General features: G+C 39.4%; 1 protein-coding gene across 1 annotated transcript in view; it reads right to left on the minus strand.

The window, feature by feature from the left end:
- LOC150089245 (neuronal acetylcholine receptor subunit alpha-3-like) overlaps positions 1-23,279 on the minus strand; it is a 65,502-nt gene that overhangs the window by 20,279 nt on the left and 21,944 nt on the right. The window contains exons 3-4 of the mRNA XM_090389919.1: positions 16,262-16,324; positions 6,744-6,853 (exon numbers count right to left, since the gene is read on the minus strand). Of these exons, the coding sequence (XP_090246045.1) occupies positions 6,744-6,853; positions 16,262-16,324 (173 nt within the window). The remainder of the gene's footprint in view (positions 1-6,743; positions 6,854-16,261; positions 16,325-23,279) is intronic.

Consider the following 23,279-nt stretch of genomic DNA (forward strand, 5'->3'; position numbering starts at 1 on the left):
CAAAATAATCTAGCTCACTGCCAATGTTTACTTCACCTACGACATTCCCCTTCCTGAATAACTCCTCATGTGTGAATGTAGATGCAAAATACTCGTTTAGATTGTTAGCCACCTGAGCAGGATCCTCAACTGTTGAACCATCAATATCCAGTTTACCAATCTGATTCATCCCTTTCCTTCTTGAGTTTAAATAGGTAAAAAAACTTTTTTCTGTTTTTCTTTGCATCCTATGCCAAGGATTTCTCATAATCTGCCTTTGCCTGCCTAATTTCCTTTGTGACTTGGTTACAGACCAGCTTATATCTATCATAGGCTTCCATGTCACCCATTAATTTGTATGTATCCCATGCATTTTTCTTCTCTGCCATATGTCTCATTAGTTCATCTGACAACTATTTAGGCCTGAACCCTGAACAATATTTCTTGGTTGGTATGTAAAGCCTGGTAGCTTCCAAGATAAGTTCCTTGAATGCTTCCCATTTTGAATTTGCTGTTGGTAACATCATCAGTTGGTCCCACTGTACAGAATTTAAGTGCTGTCTCAGACCATCATAGTCGCCTTTACGAAAGCAAAAACCCTTCCCTTTACCTCTGATGGTAGTTACCTCCTTGAGTAAATCCCACTTCAGCACACTGTGATCACTGCCACCTAGTGGTTCCTTTATCTGCAGATTCTTAATGCATGAAGAATCACTAATGAAAATCAGATCAAGAGTATTGTTCCCTCTAGTTGCCTCCTGAAGTGCTGGTGTAGAAAACTGAACATGCTGGTGTAGAAAACAATCATTCAATAAATCCACGAAAGCCTTGCTAGTGTGCAAGTGACCAACCCACAAATTCCAGTCAATATCTGGGAAATTAAAATCCCCCATTATAAGACTCTCTGATTTACTGGCCCACTCTATTTCCTTGTATAGAGTCTTATTATACTCATCAGAGTATAATAAGACTCTATATTCTATACTCTCAATAAGACTCTATACTCTCAATTTTGATTTCCGTATGCTTATGTCACACCAAACTAACTCGACACTGCCCTGTCCATCGATGTCGACTGGCTTCACTTCCTTGGATTTTATGTGTTTCTTAACTAATAGCATAACCCCTCCTCCCCTCCTGTCCTGTCTATCTTTTCTATACACATTGTATTCCTCAAATTCCAGTTCTGCATTCCTTATTTCTGTGTGACACCACACAGATATAAGGAATGCAGAACTGTGTGACACCACGTCTCTGATATCCCAACAATATCTGCCTTTGATATTTTGAGTAATACCTCAAATTCATCAAATTTATTTACCAAACTCCTAGCATTGGTGTACATGCAAGTATACATGCACCTGTTCTTATTCTTAGCTGCCCTAACACAACCCATGTGTTTACTTGTTCCACGATGACTCCCAGCAGTCTCTGAAATATCCCGCATCTTGTTTTCCAGGCTGCTGTTCATTTCAATAGAAGGAGTGCAAGAATCACTTCCACCTCTGCCAGTGGCTACTGTTAATCTATTAGTCCTTGTATTCCCCCCCCAACTAGCAGTTTTCCGACCCACCTAACACCGCCTCGACAGCATCAGCAAATATTCTTGCACCCTTTCTATTTAAGTGTATCCCATCCCTGTAGAAGCAATCTCTCTCTCTCTCCTGTTAACAAATACAGACTATTATAGATTATAGATTACTTCCCAAAAGGCAATAGCATCACTAGGGAGTATGTCAGAAACCTCTTGTGAAATGAGAGGCTATCAAATTGAAGAGACATGGGAAGATATCCAAAAGTGCCTGCCTCCTAGCTGATAGTGCTTTTGCCCACAGGGCTACTCTTACAGTGAACTTTTCAATCAAGTGTGGCTTTGAAAATCTGCAGCACCTACCTTATTCCCCTGACCTGTCACCTTCAGACATCTTCCATTTCCCCAAAATGAAGAAACTATTATGGGGCTGTAGATTTTAGACTGATGAGTAGTTAATGAAGTGAAACCTGGTTTCCTTCTCAAAGCGAGGAGTTGTAACGTGGAGAAAAATAAAATTGTCAGCCAAGTTTAAAATCCCTAACTCAATTATTTATTTACAGGTGAGGGTACTGATTGCTCCTTATAAGTATATCAGATCGAAGAGATCTCTATTGGAGGATTCACCTGTTGTACTAGATCATAATTGTTTATATCGTTTATGGTTCAACAGTTGAGGATCCTGCTCAGGTGGCTAACAATCTAAACGGGTATTTTGCATCTACATTCACGCATGAGGAGTTATTCAGGAAGGAGAATGATGTAGGTAAAGTAAACATTGGCAGTGAGCTGGATGATTTTGTAATAACTGAGAGGAAAGTGGAGGAGAGATTGTTGAGGATAAACATAAAAAAGGCACCTGGGGTGGATGGGATCTATCCAGTTATATTAAAGGAGGCAGCAAAGGAAGTATGCAAACCCCTAGCCATAATTATGAGAGCTTCTTTGGACTCAGGGGAGGTACCCATAGACTGGAGATGTGCAAATGTAACCCCAATTCACAAAGGAGGATCAAAGGCTGACACAAGTAATTATAGACCTGTTAGTTTAACTTCTGTTCCAGGTAAATTAATGGAGGCACTGGTTAAAGAAGCACTGCAGGATCATCTAGACAAGAATTCAGTTATAGCTCAGACGCAGCATGGTTTTGTTAAGGGCAGGTCTTGCCTGACCAATTTGATTGGATACTATGATGTAGTCACAAAAGAACTGGATGCAGGGAATAACTTTGATATTATATATTTGGATCTTAGAAAGGCTTTTGATACTGTTGCACATGGAAGACTGCTGCACAAATTGGAGCAGTGTGGCATTGGAGGCAAATTACTGCTATGGAAAAAGGGATGGTTGAGTGGCAGAAGACAGAGTGGTAATCAATGGACACTGCTCAACGTGGACTAATGTTATTAGTGCAGTTCCTCAGGGTTCGGTGTTGGGTCCGTTGTTGTTTTCTGTATTTATAAATGATATTGATGATGGGATATCAAGTTTAATGTCCAAGTTTGCAGATGATACAAAGGTTGGCAGGGTCGTTAAGGACAATACTGACGCTATGCTGCTGCAACAGGATCTGGAAAGGTTGAACAGATGGGCTGAGAGGTGGCAAATGAGGTTTAACATCGACAAATGTAAAGTTCTGCATATGGGAAACAGTAACCCCAGAGCAACGTATCAACTCTGCGGTACTACACTGACAGTGGTGGAGAATGAAAAGGACCTGGGGGTAATTGTGCAGGCAGATATGAAGTTCTCTGAGCAGTGCAGACGAGCTGCAAGAGTAGCTCATGGTGTCTTGTCAATGATATACAGGAATTTTTCTAGCAGGGATAAGGAGGTGATTATTCCCTTGTATAAGGCAATGGTAAGGCCACATCTTGAGTACTGTATACAGGTCTGGAGGCCTCATTTCAAGAAGGATGTAGAGCTGCTGGAACGGGTACAGAGAAGGGCAACAAGATTAGTAAATGGAACAAAGGGTTGCTCTTACGAAGAAAGGCTTAAGTTTTGCAAATTACAGAGTCTGGAGACTAGGCACCGGCGAGGTGATCTGATAGAGGTGTATAAGGCTTTGAATGGTTTGAGCATGCTCAATGCCAATGGGATTCTTCATCTTTCTCAGAATAATCACCTCAGAGGGCATAAATTCAAATTGAGGAAGGACGGATGTCGGATAGATGTGCGGAAATTTGCCTTTGGCCAGCGGGTGGTTGGTTGGTGGAACCGACTTCCATCACTTGTTGTTGAAGTTGATAGCCTAAACAAATTTAAAGCTCAACTGGACAGGTATTTCGAACGAACGGAGGGGTGAAATGGGAGTGGTTTTTTTTTTTTTTTTTTTTGGCTGATGCTGAATAAGCTTGCTTTCTTGCATCATATGCCTCTGCTAATGCTAATGCTAATGCTAATATTATAATGCATTGGTGTTAAAATCATGATTTTTTGAAAGTTGACCTATTTTTGTGATCTGTCTCCCAATACTATAAATGATAACTGTAGATTTAGATGTACATTTCACTTGATCTAAATAATTGCCCAGTCCACTTTAGTAGGTAAGTATGACAAAAATGAAGAGGATCAAGATTTAGTTTTTATAGATGTGATTTTGATATATACACCTTTCTAAGGGTGCAGTAGCTGAGAGAGAATTCTGCTTTTCAGAAGATGGATAAAATCATTCAAATCATGTTATAAGTACTTAAAATAATAATATTCATTATAGTCTGATTTTTTATTAAGCTTTAGCTATTTCGAAGTAATATTTTGGAATTATAATCTTTGAATGTATTCTTTATGTAAGTGCTATAGCTGAGAGAAGGAGGGATGCAAAGCTTTAGGATTTGAGCAATAATTTGTCTTTAAGTGCATTGATTACTGTTCCTGTTGGCAATTTCTCTTTATTAGTTGTTATATATTGATATTTGTGATTATATGAGACACAAAATAATTATAATTTGGGTATTTTATTTTTAATATTCTCACATATAGTACCAAAAGCATCATTTAATCTGTAATACAGTACTTTCCTATAATTACCAGATCAAATCTAGGAATGAAATTTTTTTTAGCTTTAACTGATTTTACCACGTTTGCATTACAGGGATTTTACTGTATTGTTGTATTAAATTTGCTAACTTGGTATGTTGACTAAAATTTTTTAATATATAGTAAGTAGTTATTGTGTACCTGGTTTTTCTTTTTAATGTGGTCATCAGTTGTTAATTCTTTAACTTGGAAAGGATATGGTACATGGAAGAACTCAGTATAATTAGATTAAAAAAAATAATAATAATTAGGTCCTCCATAGTGGCAACCAGGATGTCTGGTAAATCACTGGCAGAGGAGTTTGAAGAAATAAGGCTGCCACAATTGCTTTGTTAGCAGCAGAGTTAAGAGGTTGGAGCAGAGTTATTGCTTTGTTGGAGCAGAGTTATTGCTTTGTTGGAGCAGAGTCAATGCAACTTAGCAATAATTTGCAGATGTGATAGTGAACCTGTAAGGAGAAGATGGGGGTGGGATTTCTCCCCTCTTGCACTGAGAGTAAAACGAGAGTCATATCTAGGTGTAAAACACAAGGGAACTTAAAAATTATGTGCATCCACCCATTATGTTAGTTGAGAAATTAGTTGATAATCTAAGAATTGGTGAATTACATTTTTCCCTTGAGGTATTACTTTTTAACTGTTTTATTAAAACAGTATTTATTTTTAATTCGAGGTTTTGATAAATTGAATAGTTCAGTAACAAGTCTAGCATTTTGGGATTTGGCTATTATGAATTAATCATTATCAGCCTTATTTAATTCGTCTTAAAAATGAGAATTAAAGCTTTAGTTTAGTCATCATAGTCTGAAGTTGATCTCAAAGAAACTTGTTTGCTCCAATTCTTCATGAATATCAACCAATAATGTCAAACTGTAGTGTTCAACTGATACGATAAGAATTAGAAAATGAGAATTGTTTTATAGTGGTGGAGATAACTTGTTCAACTGCACTGATTGAGTTTCACAACTCGTTTTCTAATCATGATACTTTTTTAATTCATAGCCTTTGATGGATTGAGATTATAACTGGGGCTTTTTTATCTTGATTTAGCAGTGACAGTTGAGTAAAGTGTTTCATTTGACTGCAGGATTTTCATATAATAGAACGGTGTAATCTGCGTGTCGGGCAGATGACACAGAATTCTCAAAGTCACTACAAAAATGAATTATTTTAATTAAATAATGAATCAAAAATGAATCTTAATTTAATTAAAATGCAGATATCAAAAAACAGCTACAATGAGGGTGTTTGGCAGATAGGTGTGCTTCTAGAATATTCCAACTACTTAATATTTTGGAGGTGGAAAAGGAATCGTAGTATACAGACTGTTTCTTGCAGTGTGTGCAGGTGCTGGAAGTGTTTGTTTTTCTCATGCCCACAACTGATATTTTAGGCAGTTCCATATTACTTACACTGTACCAGTTCTGAAAATGTAGAACTTATATGTTCCATCAAGATAATGCTATGGGATGAATTACCCATCGGTGGGTGGAAACCCACCCACCGATGAGTGGAAACTTAACTTAAAAAAAAAAAAAAAAAAAAAAGGACAATTGCAGAATTGTTATGGTCCGCTCAACCTTTATCTTAATCTGATGGAATGCCCTTTGATGAGTTGTAATGCAGATCATGGTTAACACAGTCCTCTTTGGATGGTAATCTGACAACTGTTTAGAAGGAGGAAAAGAACAAATATCTATCAAGAACTGCTCTAAATTGATTTGGAAGGCATTCTTAGAGAGGAAGAATGTAGCAGTGAATGTTCTTCCATGATGTGTTTAACCAAAGAATGTTCCATGATGTGTTTAATCTGCTGACCTTTTGAACTATTGTGACTGATTATACCATTCACTTTCTTAATTAATTTTGCAAATATTGTATTTTACTTCAAGTTAACAAGGCTCAGTGTTATGCAGTAGGCTGAAGGACCATGATAAATTAGAGCATTTCACAATAGAAATAGATATTACTGAAATTTCTTTTATCCACCAAACTCGTGCTAGTATATATCAATTTTTAATTATGTATCTAATAAGATAATTTACACATTTTATTTTGACTTGGAAAGAATAAGTATGCATTTTTTCCTAACTGTAGTTTGGAATAAATGCATACTTATTCTGTTTTCTTATACATAGAATATGCTATTAAAATATGCTCATATTATTAAAAAATTTAGTACACAGACTTACGCATTGTATACCACTAGATCCGGCTGCCATATAGTGCGTTCCTTAACGGGAAAACTTTGTAGTCCTTCGTATTCTGAAATGTTCCAGGATAAACGTTTATCATACCACCACTGAAAATAGAAATAAGGGTTAATTTGAAGATGTCACAGTTACAATACTTTTGCCAATGAAGTACACTGGGCAAAAGGTAAGGTATAAATCTGTCTGTGCTTCCCCCCCCCCCCAAGTTTATCCCATATGAGATGCTGTGGGCCGAGAAGATAAATTTTAAGTTATGAACCATTCCTTTCCTCACTCTGAAGGAAATTGTTCACCGATTACACCATATGTGGTAGAGCATTACTGCTGGTTAAAAGGAACTGTATGCCTCTTGGTGACTCTATTGTCAGGGAAACGGGGAACATGCTTTGTAAAATGGATAAGTGGAACAGGACCAGGGTATGTCTGCCAGGGGCAAAGGTTGATGACGTTGTAGAGCGGATATCACCTTTTAAGGGCACAAAAGGTGATATAGTTGTACATGTTGGCACTAATGATATTAAGAGTAGGAGACTGGCGGAATTACTTAACAAGTACAGGTCACTGTTGAAAAAAAGCCGTGAATTAGGGTTGAATTTGAAAGTGTCTGCAATTCTGCCCAGACACAATAAGAGGAAGTATATGATGAGAGCCTTGTCGATCAATTCGGCCCTGGAAAGACTGTGCAAGGCTCAAGGGGTAGAATTTTTTTCAGCCTGGTCTGTACTCTATTGCATTAAGGGCTTATGCCTCAAGCTGCAAAAGAGTTAGACTATGTATATTTTAGTGCACTTGCATCATTTATACACAGCCAATTATAGATTAGCAAATTTGCAATAGCGGCATCGTTTAAGTTACATCTCATAGTGTGAATACCTTCACAACGAGTTGCCATGACATTGCACTACTTAGAATAAGTAACGCTTCACCCGAAGGAGAAGACTGTTGTTATTTATCCTCAATGGATACCACCACCACCCAGATGGCACCGTTTCAGGGCTATTTGGCCCTTCTTCTGTGGGTGGGTAGGTACCCAAATGATGTACCTACTTAATATCATCACTTGGGTACCTACCCACCCACCCACCCACCAAAGAAGGGCCAAATAGCCCTGAAACGATGCCGTCTGGGTGGTGGTATCCACTCAGAATAAATAACAACAGTCTTCTCCTTCGGGTGAAGCGGTACTTATTCGAAGTAGTGCAATGTCATGGCAACTCGTCGTGAAGGTATTCACAATATGAGATGTAACTTAAACGATGCCGCTATTGCAAATTTGCTAATCTATAATTGGCTGTGTTATAAATGATGCAAGTGCACTAAAATATACCTGGTCTGTACTAGTTAACAGGAGAGACTGCTTCTACAGGGATGGGATACACTTAAATAGAAAGGGTGCAAGAATATTTGCTGTTGCTATCGAGGCAGTGTTAGGCGGGTTGGAAAACTGCTAGCTTGGGGGGGATACAAGGATTAATAGATCAACAGTAGCTACTGGCAGAGGTGAAAGTGATTCTTGCACTGCTTCTATTGGAATGAGCAGCAGCCTGGAAAACAAGATGCAGGATATTTCAGAGACTGCTGGGTGCATTGCGTTTACAAGTAAACACATGGGTTGTGTTAGGGTAGCTAAGAATAGTAACATGTGCATGTATACTTGCGTGTACACCAATGCTAGGAGTTTGGTAAATAAATTTGATGAATTTGAGGTATTGCTCAAAACATCAAAGGCAGATATTATTGGGATATCACAGATGTGGTGTCACACAGATATAAGGAATGCAGAACTGGAATTTGGGGAGTACAACGTGTACAGCAACTACTGCAACAGGATCTAGATAATTTGGGCAGATGGGCTAAGAAGTGGCAACTGAAGTTTAACCTTGACAAATGCAAAGTACTGCATATGGGTAGAAGTAACCTCAGAGAAACTTACCAACTGTGTGTACTACACTTAAGGTGGTAGAAAATGAAAAAGACCTGGGAGTAATTGTGCAGTCAGATATGAAGTTTTCTCAGCAATGCAGACAGGCTGCCAGGGCAGGTCATGAGGTTTTGTTAATGATATATAGGAATTTTGCTAGCAGGGAAAAGGAAGTGATTGTCCCTTTGTATAAGGCCATAGTCAGGCCTTGAGTACTGCGTACAGGTCTGGAGGCCTAATTTTAGAAAAGATGTAGATTTACTTGAGTGTGTACAGAGAAGGGCAACAAGATTGGTGAGGGGAATGAAGGGATCCTCTTACTAAGAGAGGCTTAAGTTCTGCAAATTGCAGTGGCTGGAGACTAGGCACCTGCGCGGTGATCTGATTGAGGTGTATATGGCCTTGAATGGGTTGAGCACGCTGAATTCTGATGGGATCCTTCCACTTGTTCAGATTACGAACCTAAGGGGGCATAAATCCAAATTAAGAAAGGACAGATGTAGAATAGATGTGCAGAAATTTGCCTTTAGCCAACGGGTGGTTAATTTCAGCGGGTGGTTAATTTCTGAATTTACACACCTGTCGTTGTGGAAGTTGATAGATTGAATAAATTTAAGGAGGAACTGGACATGCAATTTGGAGGAAATTATGTGATTTTTTTTTTTTTTTTTTTTTTTTTTTTTTGGCTGATGCTGCAAAAGCTCATACACTTGCTTTCTTGCATCACATGCCACTACTACTACAGAAAGGACAGACAGGACAGGAAGGGAGGAGGGGTTATGCTATTAGTTAAGAAACACATAAAATCCAAGGAAGTGAAGCCAGTCGACATCGCTGGACAGTGCAGTGTCGAGTCAGTTTGGTGTGACATAAGCATTGGGAGATAAAAATTGAGAGTAGGAGTGTGCTATAGGCCTAATGACTCTGATGAGTATAATAAGAAACTGTACAGAGAAATAGAGTGGGACAGTAAATCAGAGTCTTATAATGGGGGATTTTAATTTCCCAGATATTGACTGGAATTTGTGGGTTGGTCACTTACACACTAGCAAGGCTTTTGTGGATTTATTGGATGATTGTTTTCTACATCAGCATGTTTGGGAAGCAACTAGAGGAAGTAATACTCTTGATCTGATTATCAGTAGTGATTCTTCATGCATTAAGAATCTGCAGATAAAGGAACCACTAGGTGGCACTGATCACAGAGTGCTGAACTGGAATTTACTCAAAGAGGTAACTACCATCAGGGGTATAGGGAAGGGTTTTTGCTTTCGTAAAGGTGACTATGATGGTCTGAGACAGTATTTAAATTCTATACAGTGGGACCAACTGATGATGTTACCAACAGCAAATTCAAAATGAGAAGCATTCAAAGTTGTTTGTTATTTGGTTTTTAAGAGCATTAGCAACTAAGGCCATATTGCTCGTGGATTTGCGGTGGTCATTCCCTGACCTTTCTGCATCCTCCGTATTTGGTGGTGACGGGCTCGAACCCCGGTTTAATCAAGGAGCATGTGCTACGCACTGCTGCTCCTTCCCACCTGGCTACAGAGGCGCCGCGGCATTCAAAGAACTTATCTTGGAAGCTACTAGGCTTTACATACCAACTAAGAAATATTGTTCAAGGTTGTTCAAATGGATGTCAGATGAACTAATGAAACATGGCAGAGAAGAAAAATGCATGGGTGACACAGAAGCCTATGATAGATATAAGCTGGTCTGTAACCAAGTCACAAAGGAAATTAGGCAGGCAAAGGCAGATTATGAGAAATCCGTGGCATAGGATGCAAAGAAAAACAGAAAAAAGTTTTTTACCTATTTAAACTCATGAAGGAAAGGGATGAATCAGATTGGTCCACTGGATCTTGATGGTTCAACAGTTGAGGATCCTGCTCAGGTGGCTAACAAACTAAACGAGTAAACTACATTCACACATGAGGAGTTATTCAGGAAGGAGAATTCCAGAGGTGAAGTAAAATCTGGCAGTGAGCTAGATGATTTTGTAATAAATGAGAGGAAAGTGGAGGAGAAATTGTTGAGGATAAACATAAAAAAGGCACCCGGGGTGGATGGGATCTATCCAGTTATATTAAAGGAGGCAGCAAAGCAAGTAAGCAAACCTTAGCCATAATTATGAGAGCTTCTTTGGACTCAGGGGAGGTACCCATAGACTGGAGATGTGCAAATGTGACCCCAATTCACAAAGGAAGATCAAAGGTTTACACAAGTAATTATAGACCTGTGAGTTTAACTTCTGTTCCAGGAAAATTAATGGAGCCACTGGTTAAAGAAGCACTGCAGGATCATCTAGACAAGACTTCAGTTATAGCTCGGACACAGCATGATTTTGTTAAGGGAAAGCCTTGCCTGACCTATTTGATTGGATACTATGATGCAGTCACAAAAGAACTGGATGTGGGGAATAACTTTTATATTATATATTTGGATCTTAGAAAGGCTTTTGATACTGTTGCACATGGAAGACTGCTGCACAAATTGGAGTAGTGTGGCATTTGAGGCAAATTGCTGCTATGGATAAAGAGATGGTTGAGGGGGAGAAGACAGAGTGGTAATCAATGGACACTGCTCATCGTGGAGTAATGTTATGAGTGGAGTTCCTCAGGGTTCATTGTTGGGTCCATTCTTGTTTTGTGTATTTATAAATGATATTGACGATGGTATTTCAAGCTGAATGTCCAAGTTTGCAGACGATACAAAGGTTGGCAGGGTTGTTAAGGACACTACTGACGCTATGCTGCTGCAACAGGAGCTGGAAAGGTCGAGCATATGGGCTGTGAGGTGGCAAATGAAGTTTAACATTGACAAATGTAAAGTACTACATATGGGAAACAGTAACCCCAGAGCACCGTATCAACTCTGTGGTACTACACTGGCAGTGGTAGAGAATGAAAAGGACCTGGGGGTAATTGTGCAGGCAGATATGAAGTTCTCTGAGCAGTGCAGACGGACTGCAAGAGTAGCTCATGGTGTCTTGTCAATGAAATACAGGAATTTTTCTAGCAGGGATGAGGAGGTGATTATTCCTTTGTATAAGGGAATGGTCAGGCCACACCTTGAGTACTGTATACAGGTCTGGAGGCCTCATTTCAAGAAAGATGTAGAGCTGCTGGAACGAGTACAGAGAAGGGCAACAAGATTAGTGAATGGAACAAAGGGTTGCTCTTACGAAGAAAGGCTTAAGTTTTGCAAATTACAGTGTCTGGAGACTAGGCACCGGCAAGGTGATCTGATAGAGGTGTATAAATCACCTGAAAGCATAAATTCAAATTGAGGAAAGCCAGATGTAGGATAGATGTACGGAAATTTGCCTTTAGCCAGCAGGTAGTTGGTTGATGGAACAGACTTCCATCCCTTGTTGTGGAAGTTGATAGCCTAAATAAATTTAAGGCTCAGGTGGACAGGTATTTTGAACAAACGGAGTGAAATGGGAGTGGGTTTTTTTTTTTTTTTTGGCTTATGCTGCATAAGCTTGCTTTTTTGCATCATATGCCTCTACTAATGCTAATGCCTCAAAAATCTGATATAAATACAGTACAAAGATTTTGTCTGTCTCTCGAACTACATCACAGCAGAGCCTTGCAGCATTTGGTTGAAACTGTTGCCATTCCACATGATGTAAATCAGATTTTGGTTCAGATCTGTTGAAAGGGAAGAACTTTTAATCGATTTATTTTTCACATCATGACTGAGTTACAGGAGAGTGTTTCATAATTTTACTCTTCTCCCGGAAACTCGAATTTTTCATCTAGCAAGCTGGCAAACCAGTCATACAACACACAATTTACAGACACGTTACAGTAATGTCTAACGAGCTACTTGTCTTGGTGCAAAATTGTCCAGTTTGGACCAGTCTCTCTCTCTCTCTCTGAGATCTGCACTTCTATACGTACATTGATCATTATGTCTTCTCAGACCAACTACTCCATCCGTAGTAATCCATTTCCATGATATTTATGGACTAATTTGTGAACATAACATTTGGACCATTTCTCCTTGGTGAAGTTAACATGTCAGTAATAACAGTTGAAACAAGCATTCTCTGTGACAAGGGTAGGACATCTGTCATGAGGCACCTTGCTTACAGACCTCTCTTTACTCATATAAAGGCGTCTCCGTAGCCAGGTGGGAAGGAGCAGCAGTGCGTACCACACGCTTCTTGTAGAGTCCTGTGTCGTGGTGTTTCCGTGGCGTTATTCCGGAAATGGTGTATTCTCAATGCACTCTTGATACTGTTGACCGGGGATAGTAGAATTATTATTATTATTATCATTAGCCATATGGTGCAAGGAAGCCTGAGGGTTTTGCTACACCAGCCAATTTCTGTACTACCTCTGCGATAGAGTGACCCATGTATTGGGCAGCCACTATCATCCCTCTTTTAAAGCCTGTCAAACTCACAACATTTTTCCATACTGACATCAATTACCGTCTATGTGGATGCAGTGTGCCTATACACCTACCAAGCAGTGGGTTCTTCTACCAACGAGAGGGGTGGCAGCATCGCATTGCTCAGGAACCAAGTATCCCTTTTTTTTTTTTTTTTTTTTTTTTTTTGGTAGTTGTTGGCGCATCGGCTTCTGTGGCCATAATGCATCTCCCAAGGTTTTTTTTGCAGTACTTTGATCCAAGCCCGAGGCGGGATTCGAAACCGTAACCTTTGAGTTGCCAGGCAGGCACTTTACCCACCTGGCTAGCCCAGTCGGCAAGTATCCCATGAATTTTGGCCTTCCAGTGTACTGTATATCAATTTATACAAGTACTGTATGTATATTCATAGCTGAATTTTTTGTCAAATCTGTTCATTTTCGCTTGTTCTGGAACATGGAGTGGTGCATGAAATTTATGAAAAATTTTAAGGAGGCTCAAGGTATAAAAGTTTGGCAACCTCTGACTTATACCATTGTATTTAACTTTATTTTTAAATATAGTATATCTGAATTTACACACTGTCTCTTTAGTTTTTTGCACTACAACACTGATACCAGGGATCTTTCTTGAAGTTTTTAATAGCTGTCTGTGTGATGGGGTCTTTCCATCACCATGGAAGGATGCCTTATTAAAGCTGGTACTAAAGGGACCATCTAGGCCAAAGAATGATCCACGATCTTATCGACCTATTGCCCTCCTCTCTGGATTAGGAAACGTGTTTGAAAGGATGCTGGCGAGGCAGATTACTGACTATACTGAAAAAAAAAATTAGGCTGGTCTGGCAGACAATATGGGTTTACTCCAGTTCATGGAACAGAAGATGCGCTTCGGGCATTGTGAAACTATATATTAGGCTCGAACAGTAAGTATGTCCTTGGAATCTTTATTGACTTTGAGGGAGCTTTTGACTCCATTCAATGGAGCAGCATTCTTATGATGTTCAGACTTGCAGGCTGTTCAACTAAGATCTTTAGGGTAGTAAAGGACTACTTTATGCACTGTGCAGTGACTGTTAAGTTCTCAGTTGGTTCTATTGTATGAGAGGTGACCAGGGGATGCCACAAGGATCGATTTTTGGACCACTAATGTGGAACCTAGTTTTGGGGGACTGGTTGCGTTGGGACTTCGAACATACAGAGATGGTGGCATATGCCAATGATCTTGTGCTGCGTATTGAAGGAAATTCATGGATGCAAGTAGAAACCAGGTTACAACAGGTTTTGCTTGAACTTAATAACTGGTGTAGATTACATAAACTGACTGTATTAGGAACAAAAACAAGGACAATGCTCTTCAAGGGTCATTTTTCGAGTTGAAGACCCCCAGTTATGAAAATGATGGGTTGAGCCTAAAATCGGCAAGGCAATTAAAATATCTAGGAATTATGTTTGACGGATCTTTGACTTTCAACTCACATGTTACTTGTCTATCAGAAAAGGTGAGGAAATTTATTGGGATGGTTACTTGAATCACTAGAGTTGGCTGGATAATAAAAGGTAAGGCGCTGAACTTGCTATGAATGTGTATTTATCCCCATGGTAACGTATGGTGCACCAATTTGGTTTGAGCGTATAAGTCGAAAAGTGTTTACTAGAAAGCTCAGTTCCATTCAAAGAGTAATTGCTTCTTAGGATGTGCATGGCATGCAGAACTGTGTCGACCCCATCTTTGCAGGTTATGACTGGAAAATTGCCTATTGATCTGCATTTGGTGTATTGTGCATTGGCTTACTTCATCCGTCATGGCATTCCCTGTTCTTTTCTGAATATACAGGTGGACATCTTGGCAGATCCCAGGAAGGAAAGTCGAAGAATCTGGGATGCTTTGTAAAAGTCTCGCAAGAGCGTTTGGAGTGTTTGTGATAAAGGGCCGATTACACAATAATTTTTCCCAGATTTAAGAAATGCAGCCTTGATAAAATTCAAATGGTTTGCTCCAAACTTACAAGCTATGTTCTTATTGACTGGTCATAGTTCGATTAATGCAAAGTTGCATGATTTAAGAATTACTGAAAGATCTAGTTGCCATTGTGGCGAAAGAGAATCATGAGAACATATTATGTACAACTGTGAGGAGTACAGCAACTTAGGAATTGAATTTGTATCTCGGGTTAGTAATCTCAATCTTATGGCAAAAGGCTGCGAGACAATTCTAGTTGATAAACAGAACTTCTTGGCTTTCCAACTTTGCAACTGCAATATTTCTTAGGCGGAAGACTCTTCTGCATCTGGAAGCCTTGGATTTGTAATGTGGTATGATGTAGTGCCGAATTACCTAAAGTTCTGTGAAATTGTGGAGTTGAGTCTGCTATATCCACTGCAACTCCAGCTCCTTGTGCTGGCATTTCTGTTCCTGGCACTGCTGACTTTCCAACGGACTGTGAACAGATGTAGCTCTTTCCAACGAAGTTTGGACTTTGTCTGAAATTTAATTATATGTATATTTATTTTTTATGTAATTTGATTATTTCTAGTTAGTTCATATCAATCTTTTTAGTCCTGGCAGGTTTTTTTCCCTTCCCTGTACTTGGGAAAACAGGAGAGGGAGTATATAAGAGTACTGCTAAATCATGTGTAACTGACAGCGGGGTTGCCATTGGTTGGCTGTGACCGCTTTAACTAATAAATATCAGTATAACTACAACACTACATAAAAATGGCCAGCTTTGGCGTTTTAGCTCCACCCCAAGATGAATAACAGTGGCTAATGGGGGAAACCCTGGGGTCCGCTTCTCAACACTTGAATACTTGTCTCTTTAGTTTTTTAAAGTTTTACCCTGACCTGCATCGTCTTTTTTGCGTACAGCATACTTGTCATAACCTGTATTTGGTGTATCATGAATTTGGATGTCGCTGCATCATAAACATTCATTCATACACACATCTAGATAAAGGAGAAGATTTCGTGTTTCTGTTAGCACTGCACGAAAACACACGCCTTGCCCAGAGTGTAGATTACTCATAGAAGCTTTGTATTAGATTAAATTTTAAGAAAAGTGAATAAACACCAGTCATGTTATTGCCGAAGAAACATTTGCAAAGGAAAAATTTTGCTAATTAGAATATGATTAAAGAAACAAAATGCATTAACTGTTAATATGAAAAGTTTTCTTCAGCATTTTCCTTACCAGACTGATTTTCCTTACCATATGTATCCAACAGTCCATGGTAAAAGTCTGTTGTGCTTCATTCTACAAAATTAAAAAAATCAAATTCAGTGAAACAACTACTGCTGGGGTGTTTGTTGTCTGTTCATTAAGTACTGTACACAAAAAAAACCCGTAAACATTGCGGTTTTTTTTTTTTTTTTTTTAATTTTTAACTTAGCGAAATTACATTGCAATATTTTATTGTATCAGTGAATGAGGACATTCCATTGATCGTTTGGAACAGCGTTTCCCAAACTGGAGTCCACGGACCCCTGAGGCAGTGGGGCGTTATACGTTCATGGGGCCCAAGGCAAAATGGGATTTGGGGGCCCCATCTAAAGAAAAAACTAATGTGGAACTTTTCTATTTCATTTCATTGTGACAACAAAACAAACAAATTATATGACATAAGAACTAAATATAAAATTTCAACAAAATCGGTAAAACCATTTTTGAAAAAAAAAAAAAAAAAAAAAAGCGTAATTTTCAAATTAATCTTCAATAAAGTTCATGGACCTTGGCAGGTAGAAAGTTCATTTTTCCGATAAAAATCACTTAAAAATGAGTAAAAAATAGTAATGAGTTTTTGAAACAGTGATTTTGGGCCCCCCTCTGATCGGAACCCTAGACAGATGTCTTTTTTGCCTATAGGATAACGCGCCACCGCCTGGGGATCCGTAGACCAGTTCCAACCCGACCGTGAAACGACCCTCTGGAACTGGTCCAAGTATTCGTTCTATGTATAGCAAATTGATGATAAAATTATTATATATTTATGTAAAAATAAGAATAAAGTTTTGTTTTAAACTTAAAACTTTTTTTTGCTTTTTACCGTAGATCTCAGTAGTTTGGAAAATAATTCTTTCCACTGAAGATGATACGGTTTCTGTGAGTGACTTTTTTTTTAGCCTACTTCGGAAAAACTGGGATTTCAAATTCCATTGATCACTGGAAGTATTTTTTAAAAGACCTTTTCACCGGGGTCTATAGTTAGCTCATGCGGAGGTTTACCTACACTTTCCGATTTCTTGTGTTATCCCGGGTTAAAAATTGTTTTGGGTAATAAACAGTTGATTCCGGTCTCTTTTCCCATAAGAATAGTATTACTAGTTCCACAGTAATGGACAATTGTAAGTGAATGCTGAGATTCTTATTTATTGTACAACGGGGAATGCGGATTGCATTAAAGCCTATTGTATTCATTCTTAAACTCAATCTCGACTGACTTAAAACGCATTGGCAGCAGTTGAACGCTTTAAGCTAATCGTTATGGAGGTAAGAATAGTGTGAATCCAAATTAATATTTCTTAATACGGTGCTAGAAGTAGACAGAACGCATTTCCAGTTGATAAGGTTACTTTTAAAAAAAAAAAAAATAGATCGTGTTAAACTTTTTTTATTTTGCCGCTCCACAAAATGTTGAAATGATTATTATCGAGTTGGAACACTAGTAATTAATAATGATGTCGGAACAATGAGAACTGTTTTATAATGTGTAAACATTGCATATATGGATAAGCCTTTGACAGAAAATTAATGTTGTTTTTGTTATTAAATATCTAGCGTTCTACTATTTGTTGTTATTTTTCAATTCGAACGTTGTTGTCATTTTATTAGTAAAAAATTATTTAGTGTGAAATCAGAACCAGTTTAGTATTAAAGCATTAATTCCTGTATTAAGTACTCATTTACCATCGCCAGTTTTCATTATTTCGCGTTTTCAGATTCTGATTTTGTTCATTGCATATACACCGGCAGTTAGTTTATTTTCTGCCTTAAATCAGGTTCTTGTTTGCCGCTTATATTTTGTTATCATCAACTTCACTGCATTGTCCCTGATGTGATTCGTTCCTGTTACTGTTATGTTGGTATCCAATTAGCTTATTGTATATACTGTGTGTTGTTCACACACAGAGGCTTGTTTAAGAAGAGTCTGTTTTACTATGCTTACTTGTACATTGCCACATTCTTTCAACCACTGATAATTTTTTTCGGTTTCGTTATTATTATTATTATTAGCAGCCATATAGTAGTAGTAGTAGCAGCAGTGGCACGTGATGCAAGAAAGCAAGTGTAGGAGCTTATGCAGCATCAGCCAAAAAAAAAAAAAATCACACCATTCCCTCCAAATGCTTGTCCAGTTCCTCCTTAAATTTATTTAACCTATCAACTTCCACAACGACAGATGGAAGTTTGTTCCAGCAATTAACCACCCGCTGGCTAAAGGCAAATTTCCGCACATCTATTCTACATCTGTCCTTTCTTAATTTGAACTTATGTCCCCGTAGGTTCGTAATCTGAACAAGTGGAAGGATCCCATCAGAATTCAGCGTGCTCAACCCATTCAAGGCCTTACAGACCTCAATCAGATCACCGCGCAGGTGCCTAGTCTCCAGCCATTGCAATTTGCAGAACTTAAGCCTCTCTTGGTAAGAGGATCCCTTCATTCCCCTCACCAATCGTGTTGCTCTTCTCTGTACACGCTCAAGCAAATCTACATCCTTCCTAAAATGAGGCCTCCAGACCTGTACGCAGTACTCAAGGCGTGGCCTGACCATTGCCTTATACAGAGGGACAATCACCTCCTTTTCCTTGCTAGCAAAATTCCTATATATCATTGACAAAACCCCATGACCTGCCCTAGCAGCCTGTCTGCATTGCTCAGAAAACTTCATATCTGACTGCACAATTACTCCCAGGTCTTTTTCATTTTCTACCACCTTAAGTGTAGTACCACACAGTTGGTACGTTTCTCTGGGGTTACTTCTACCCATATGCAGTACTTTGCATTTGTCAAGGTTAAACTTCAGTTGCCACTTCTTAGCCCATCTGCTCAAATTATCTAGATCTTGTTGCAGTAGCACACTGCCATGATTGTCATTAACAACCCTGCCAACCTTTGTGTCATCTGCAAACTTCGACATTAAGCCTGATATACCTTCATCAATATCATTGATAAATACACAAAACAACAGTGGACCCAACACCGAACCCTGTGGGACTCCACTAATAACATTAGTCCACGAAGAGCAGCACCCATTGATTACCACCCTCTGTCTTCTCCCACTTAACCATCCTTTTATCCATTGTAGCAACTTACCCTTAATACCATTCTGCTCCAATTTGTACAGTAGTCTTCCATGCACAACAGTGTCAAAAGCTTTCCTGAAATCCAAGTATATGATATCAAAATTATTTTTTGCATCCAGTTCCTTTGTGACCACATCATAATAACCAATCAAATTTGTCAGACAAGACTTTCCCTTAACAAACCCATGCTGTGTCTGAATTATTGCTGCAGTCTTGTCTAGATGATCCTGCAATGCATCTTTAACCAGTGACTCCATTATTTTACCCGGAACAGAAGTTAAACTAACTGGTCTGTAATTACTCCTGTCACCCTTCGATCCACCTTTGTGAATTGGGGACACATTTGCACATCTCCAGTCAGTGGGAACCTCCCCTGAGTTCAAGGATGCTCTCATAATTATGGCTAAGGGTTTGCTTAGTTGCTTTGCCGCCTCCTTTAATATAACTGGATAGATCCCATCCACCCCAGGTGCCTTTCTTATGTTTAACTTCAACAATTTCTCCTCCACTTTGCTCTCAGTTATTACAAAATCATTAAGCACACTGCTACAATTTGATAACCTTCCATTTTCAAACTGTAATAATTCCTCACGTGTGAATGTAGATGCAAAATACTCATTCAGTTTGTTTGCCATCTGAACAGGATCATCAACGGTCGAACCATCGATGTCAAGTGGACCAATCATATTCAAACCCTTCCTTTTAGAGTTTATATAAGTAAAGAAATCCTTGCTGTTTTTCTTAGCATCTTTTGCCAAAGATTTCTCGTAAACCGCCTTAGCCTGCCGAACCTCCTTTGTGACCTGATTACAGACTAGCTTATATCTACCAGGCTTCTGCGTCGCCTGATAATTTATATGCATCCCATGCATTTTTCTTCTCTGTCACGAGTCTCATTAGTTCATTTGATAACCATTTAGGCCTAAACTTTGAACAATATTTCTTAATCGGTATGAAAAGTCTAGTAGCTTCCACGATTAATTCCTTGAATGCTTCCCACTTAGAATTTACTGTTGGTAACATCGTCAGTTGATCCCACTGTACAGAATTTAAAAACTGTCTGAGACCACTGTACTCCCCTTTACGGAAGCAAAAACCCTTTCCTTTACCCCTGACGGTAGTTACCTCTTTTGAGTAAATCCCACTTCAGCACACTGTGATCACTGCCACCTAGTGGTTCCTTTATCTGCAAATTCTTAATACACGAATGATCACTGCTGATAACCAGATCAAGAGTATTACTTTCTCTGGTTGCCTCTCGAACATGCTGCTGCAGAAAACAATCATCCAATAAATCCACAAAAGTCTGACTAGTGTGTGAGTGACCAACCCACAAGTTCCAGTCAATATCTGGGAAGTTAAAATCCCCCATTATAAGACATTCCGATTTACTGGCCCACTATTTCTCTATACAATTGTTCATTGTACTCATTCAAGTCATTAGGCCTATAACACACTCCTACTCTTATTTTTCCTTTCGCAGTGCTTATCTCACACCAAACTGACTCAACAGTGCACTGCTCATCTATATTAACTGGGTGCACTTTGATTTTATGTTTTTCTTAATTAACAGCATAACACCCCCTCCCTTTCTGTCCTGTCTATCCTTTCTGTACACATTGTACTCCCCAAATTCCAGTTCGGCATTCCTTATATCTTTGTGACACCACGTCTCTGCTATCCCAACAATACCCGCCTTTGATGTCTTGACCAACACTTCAAATTCATCAAATTTATTTACTATACATCTAGCTTCGATGCTATACATGCAAGCATACATGCTCCTATGCCTATTCCTTGTTACCCTAACACATCCCATATACCCAACTATTCCATGATGACTGCCACCCGTCCCTGAAACACCCAACACCCCTCGCTCCAGGTCGCTTCTTATTCTAATAGAAGTTGTGCATGAATCACCTCCACCTCTGCCTGCAGTTACTGTTAAACTATTAGTCTTTGTATCCCCCCAAGCTAGCAGTTTTCCGACCCACCTAACACTGCTTCGATGGCATCAGCAAATATTCTTGCACCCTTTCTATTTAAGTGTATCCCATCCCTGTAGAAGCAATCTCTCCTGTTAACAAGTACAGTCCAGGCTGAAAAAAATTCTACCCCTTGAGCCTTGCACAATCTTTCCAGGGCCGAATTGATCGACAAGGCTCTCATCATGTACTCCCTCCTATCGTGTCTGGGCAGAATTGCAGACACTTTCAAATTCAACCCTATTTCACGGCTTTTTTTCAACAGCGACCTGTACTTGTTGAGTAATTCTGCCGGTCTCCTACTCTTAATATCATTAGTGCCAACGTGTACAACTATATCACCTTTTGTGCCCTTGAAAGATGATATCCGCTCTACAACGTCATCAACCTTTGCCCCTGGCAGACATACCCTGGTCCTGTTCCACCTATCCCTTTTACAAAGCATGTTCCCTGTTTCCCTGACAATAGAGTCACCAACAACTACTAGTTCCTTCGGGACCAGCGCATTCTGCCTTGGGGGTTGCCTCTGTGTCACATGATGCCCAAGTGCAAGCTCTGGCGTTGATGTGGGCAGCTGAGAGCCTGATGGGCCCCTCAATTTAGATCTTTCGAGAGCATCCACCCTGTCCTTCAAAATATTGTGCAAGTAAGCCTGAGGCTTATGCTGCACCAGCCAAAAAACAATTCAAAAGTTATCCTGAGAGAGAGAGAGAAAGAGAGAGAGCGCAGCGAAAGCGTCAGAAGTAGAAAGGAATCATCAAGAAAGAGAAGAATGACGATGTTTAGCTCAGGACGACCCTGGGTGTGCTAACTCACCATATAATCCCCCCCCCCCACTCTGCCTAATACGCCAGCGTATAACCCCACACAAACTGTAAAAACTTAACTTCGTCCAAATTAAACTGCATAAACCTGACCTGGCTTTTCTAATTCTCACCCTTAAACAGAGTGTTTTTTTTTTTTTTTTTTTTTTTTTAGGCCGATGGGCCCTTCAATTTAGTTCCTTCGAGGGCATCCACCCTGTCCTCCAAGCTCTCATATAGGCCCATAAGAACGCTGAGTTGTTGCCTGATTTCGATACACTCTTTGCATCGTGCGCACACACACACTGAGATTTCAGTGACTAGGGCCTAAAGTGTGGGCAACGTTGGGCCGCAGTAGGGGTCCAGCGGCTAAACGGCTTGATGAACAAAAATGCACAACATTACACATATACAAAATGCACACACTTTTAAATCTCTGTCCTTCTCAGTGAACTGGCACACCTACAATGAAAGCAACGCGGAGATAGGGGAAATCCCTGGTGCCGTTAGACATCAATGCACTTTACACACTCACCAGATGTGAGCCCCTGGAGTTGTAGACGTGTTATCAATTGTTCAGTGGCAACTCTTGGCTGTGCCTTTTGTCTATGTCAGTCATTGGTAAATTTAGTGTCCTATAGTTGTTATGGTCATCGTCAGTGGTCTGCCAAGGACAGACCCAAGCACACAACTCAAAAACCACTCTCCATATCTCCCTGACTCCCGTCGCCTTCATTTCCCCATATCGACCATCCCATATTCAATTCATCAATCACAGTTTTCTTCAATCAGTCACCCTCTAGACATCTTCCCCTCAGCTTTTCCTTGCATCACATACTTAAACAAAATTGTTATCTTGGTCAATATAACACAGAGTGGCCACTAAGCCCACCAACACTTTTCATGAAATGGTGCACTCCTAGAATAACAGCATCGTGTTCCTAACAATTCGATTTAAGGCAATTGATACACATACGGCTGTTTGCTGCTCATTAGTCCTGTCTAATTAGTGAAAATTGTGATGAGTTGCCAGGTCACTGAGACAAAACTCGCGAAAGGTACAGTGCCTTTAATATTTGATTTTCTTCTTCTTCTTCTTCTTTTTATTATTATTACTAG

Source organism: Mastigoproctus giganteus, chromosome 2 (genome assembly GCF_048544385.1).
Source record: "Mastigoproctus giganteus isolate SK-2022 chromosome 2, ASM4854438v1, whole genome shotgun sequence".
Lineage (NCBI taxonomy): Eukaryota > Metazoa > Arthropoda > Arachnida > Uropygi > Thelyphonidae > Mastigoproctus > Mastigoproctus giganteus.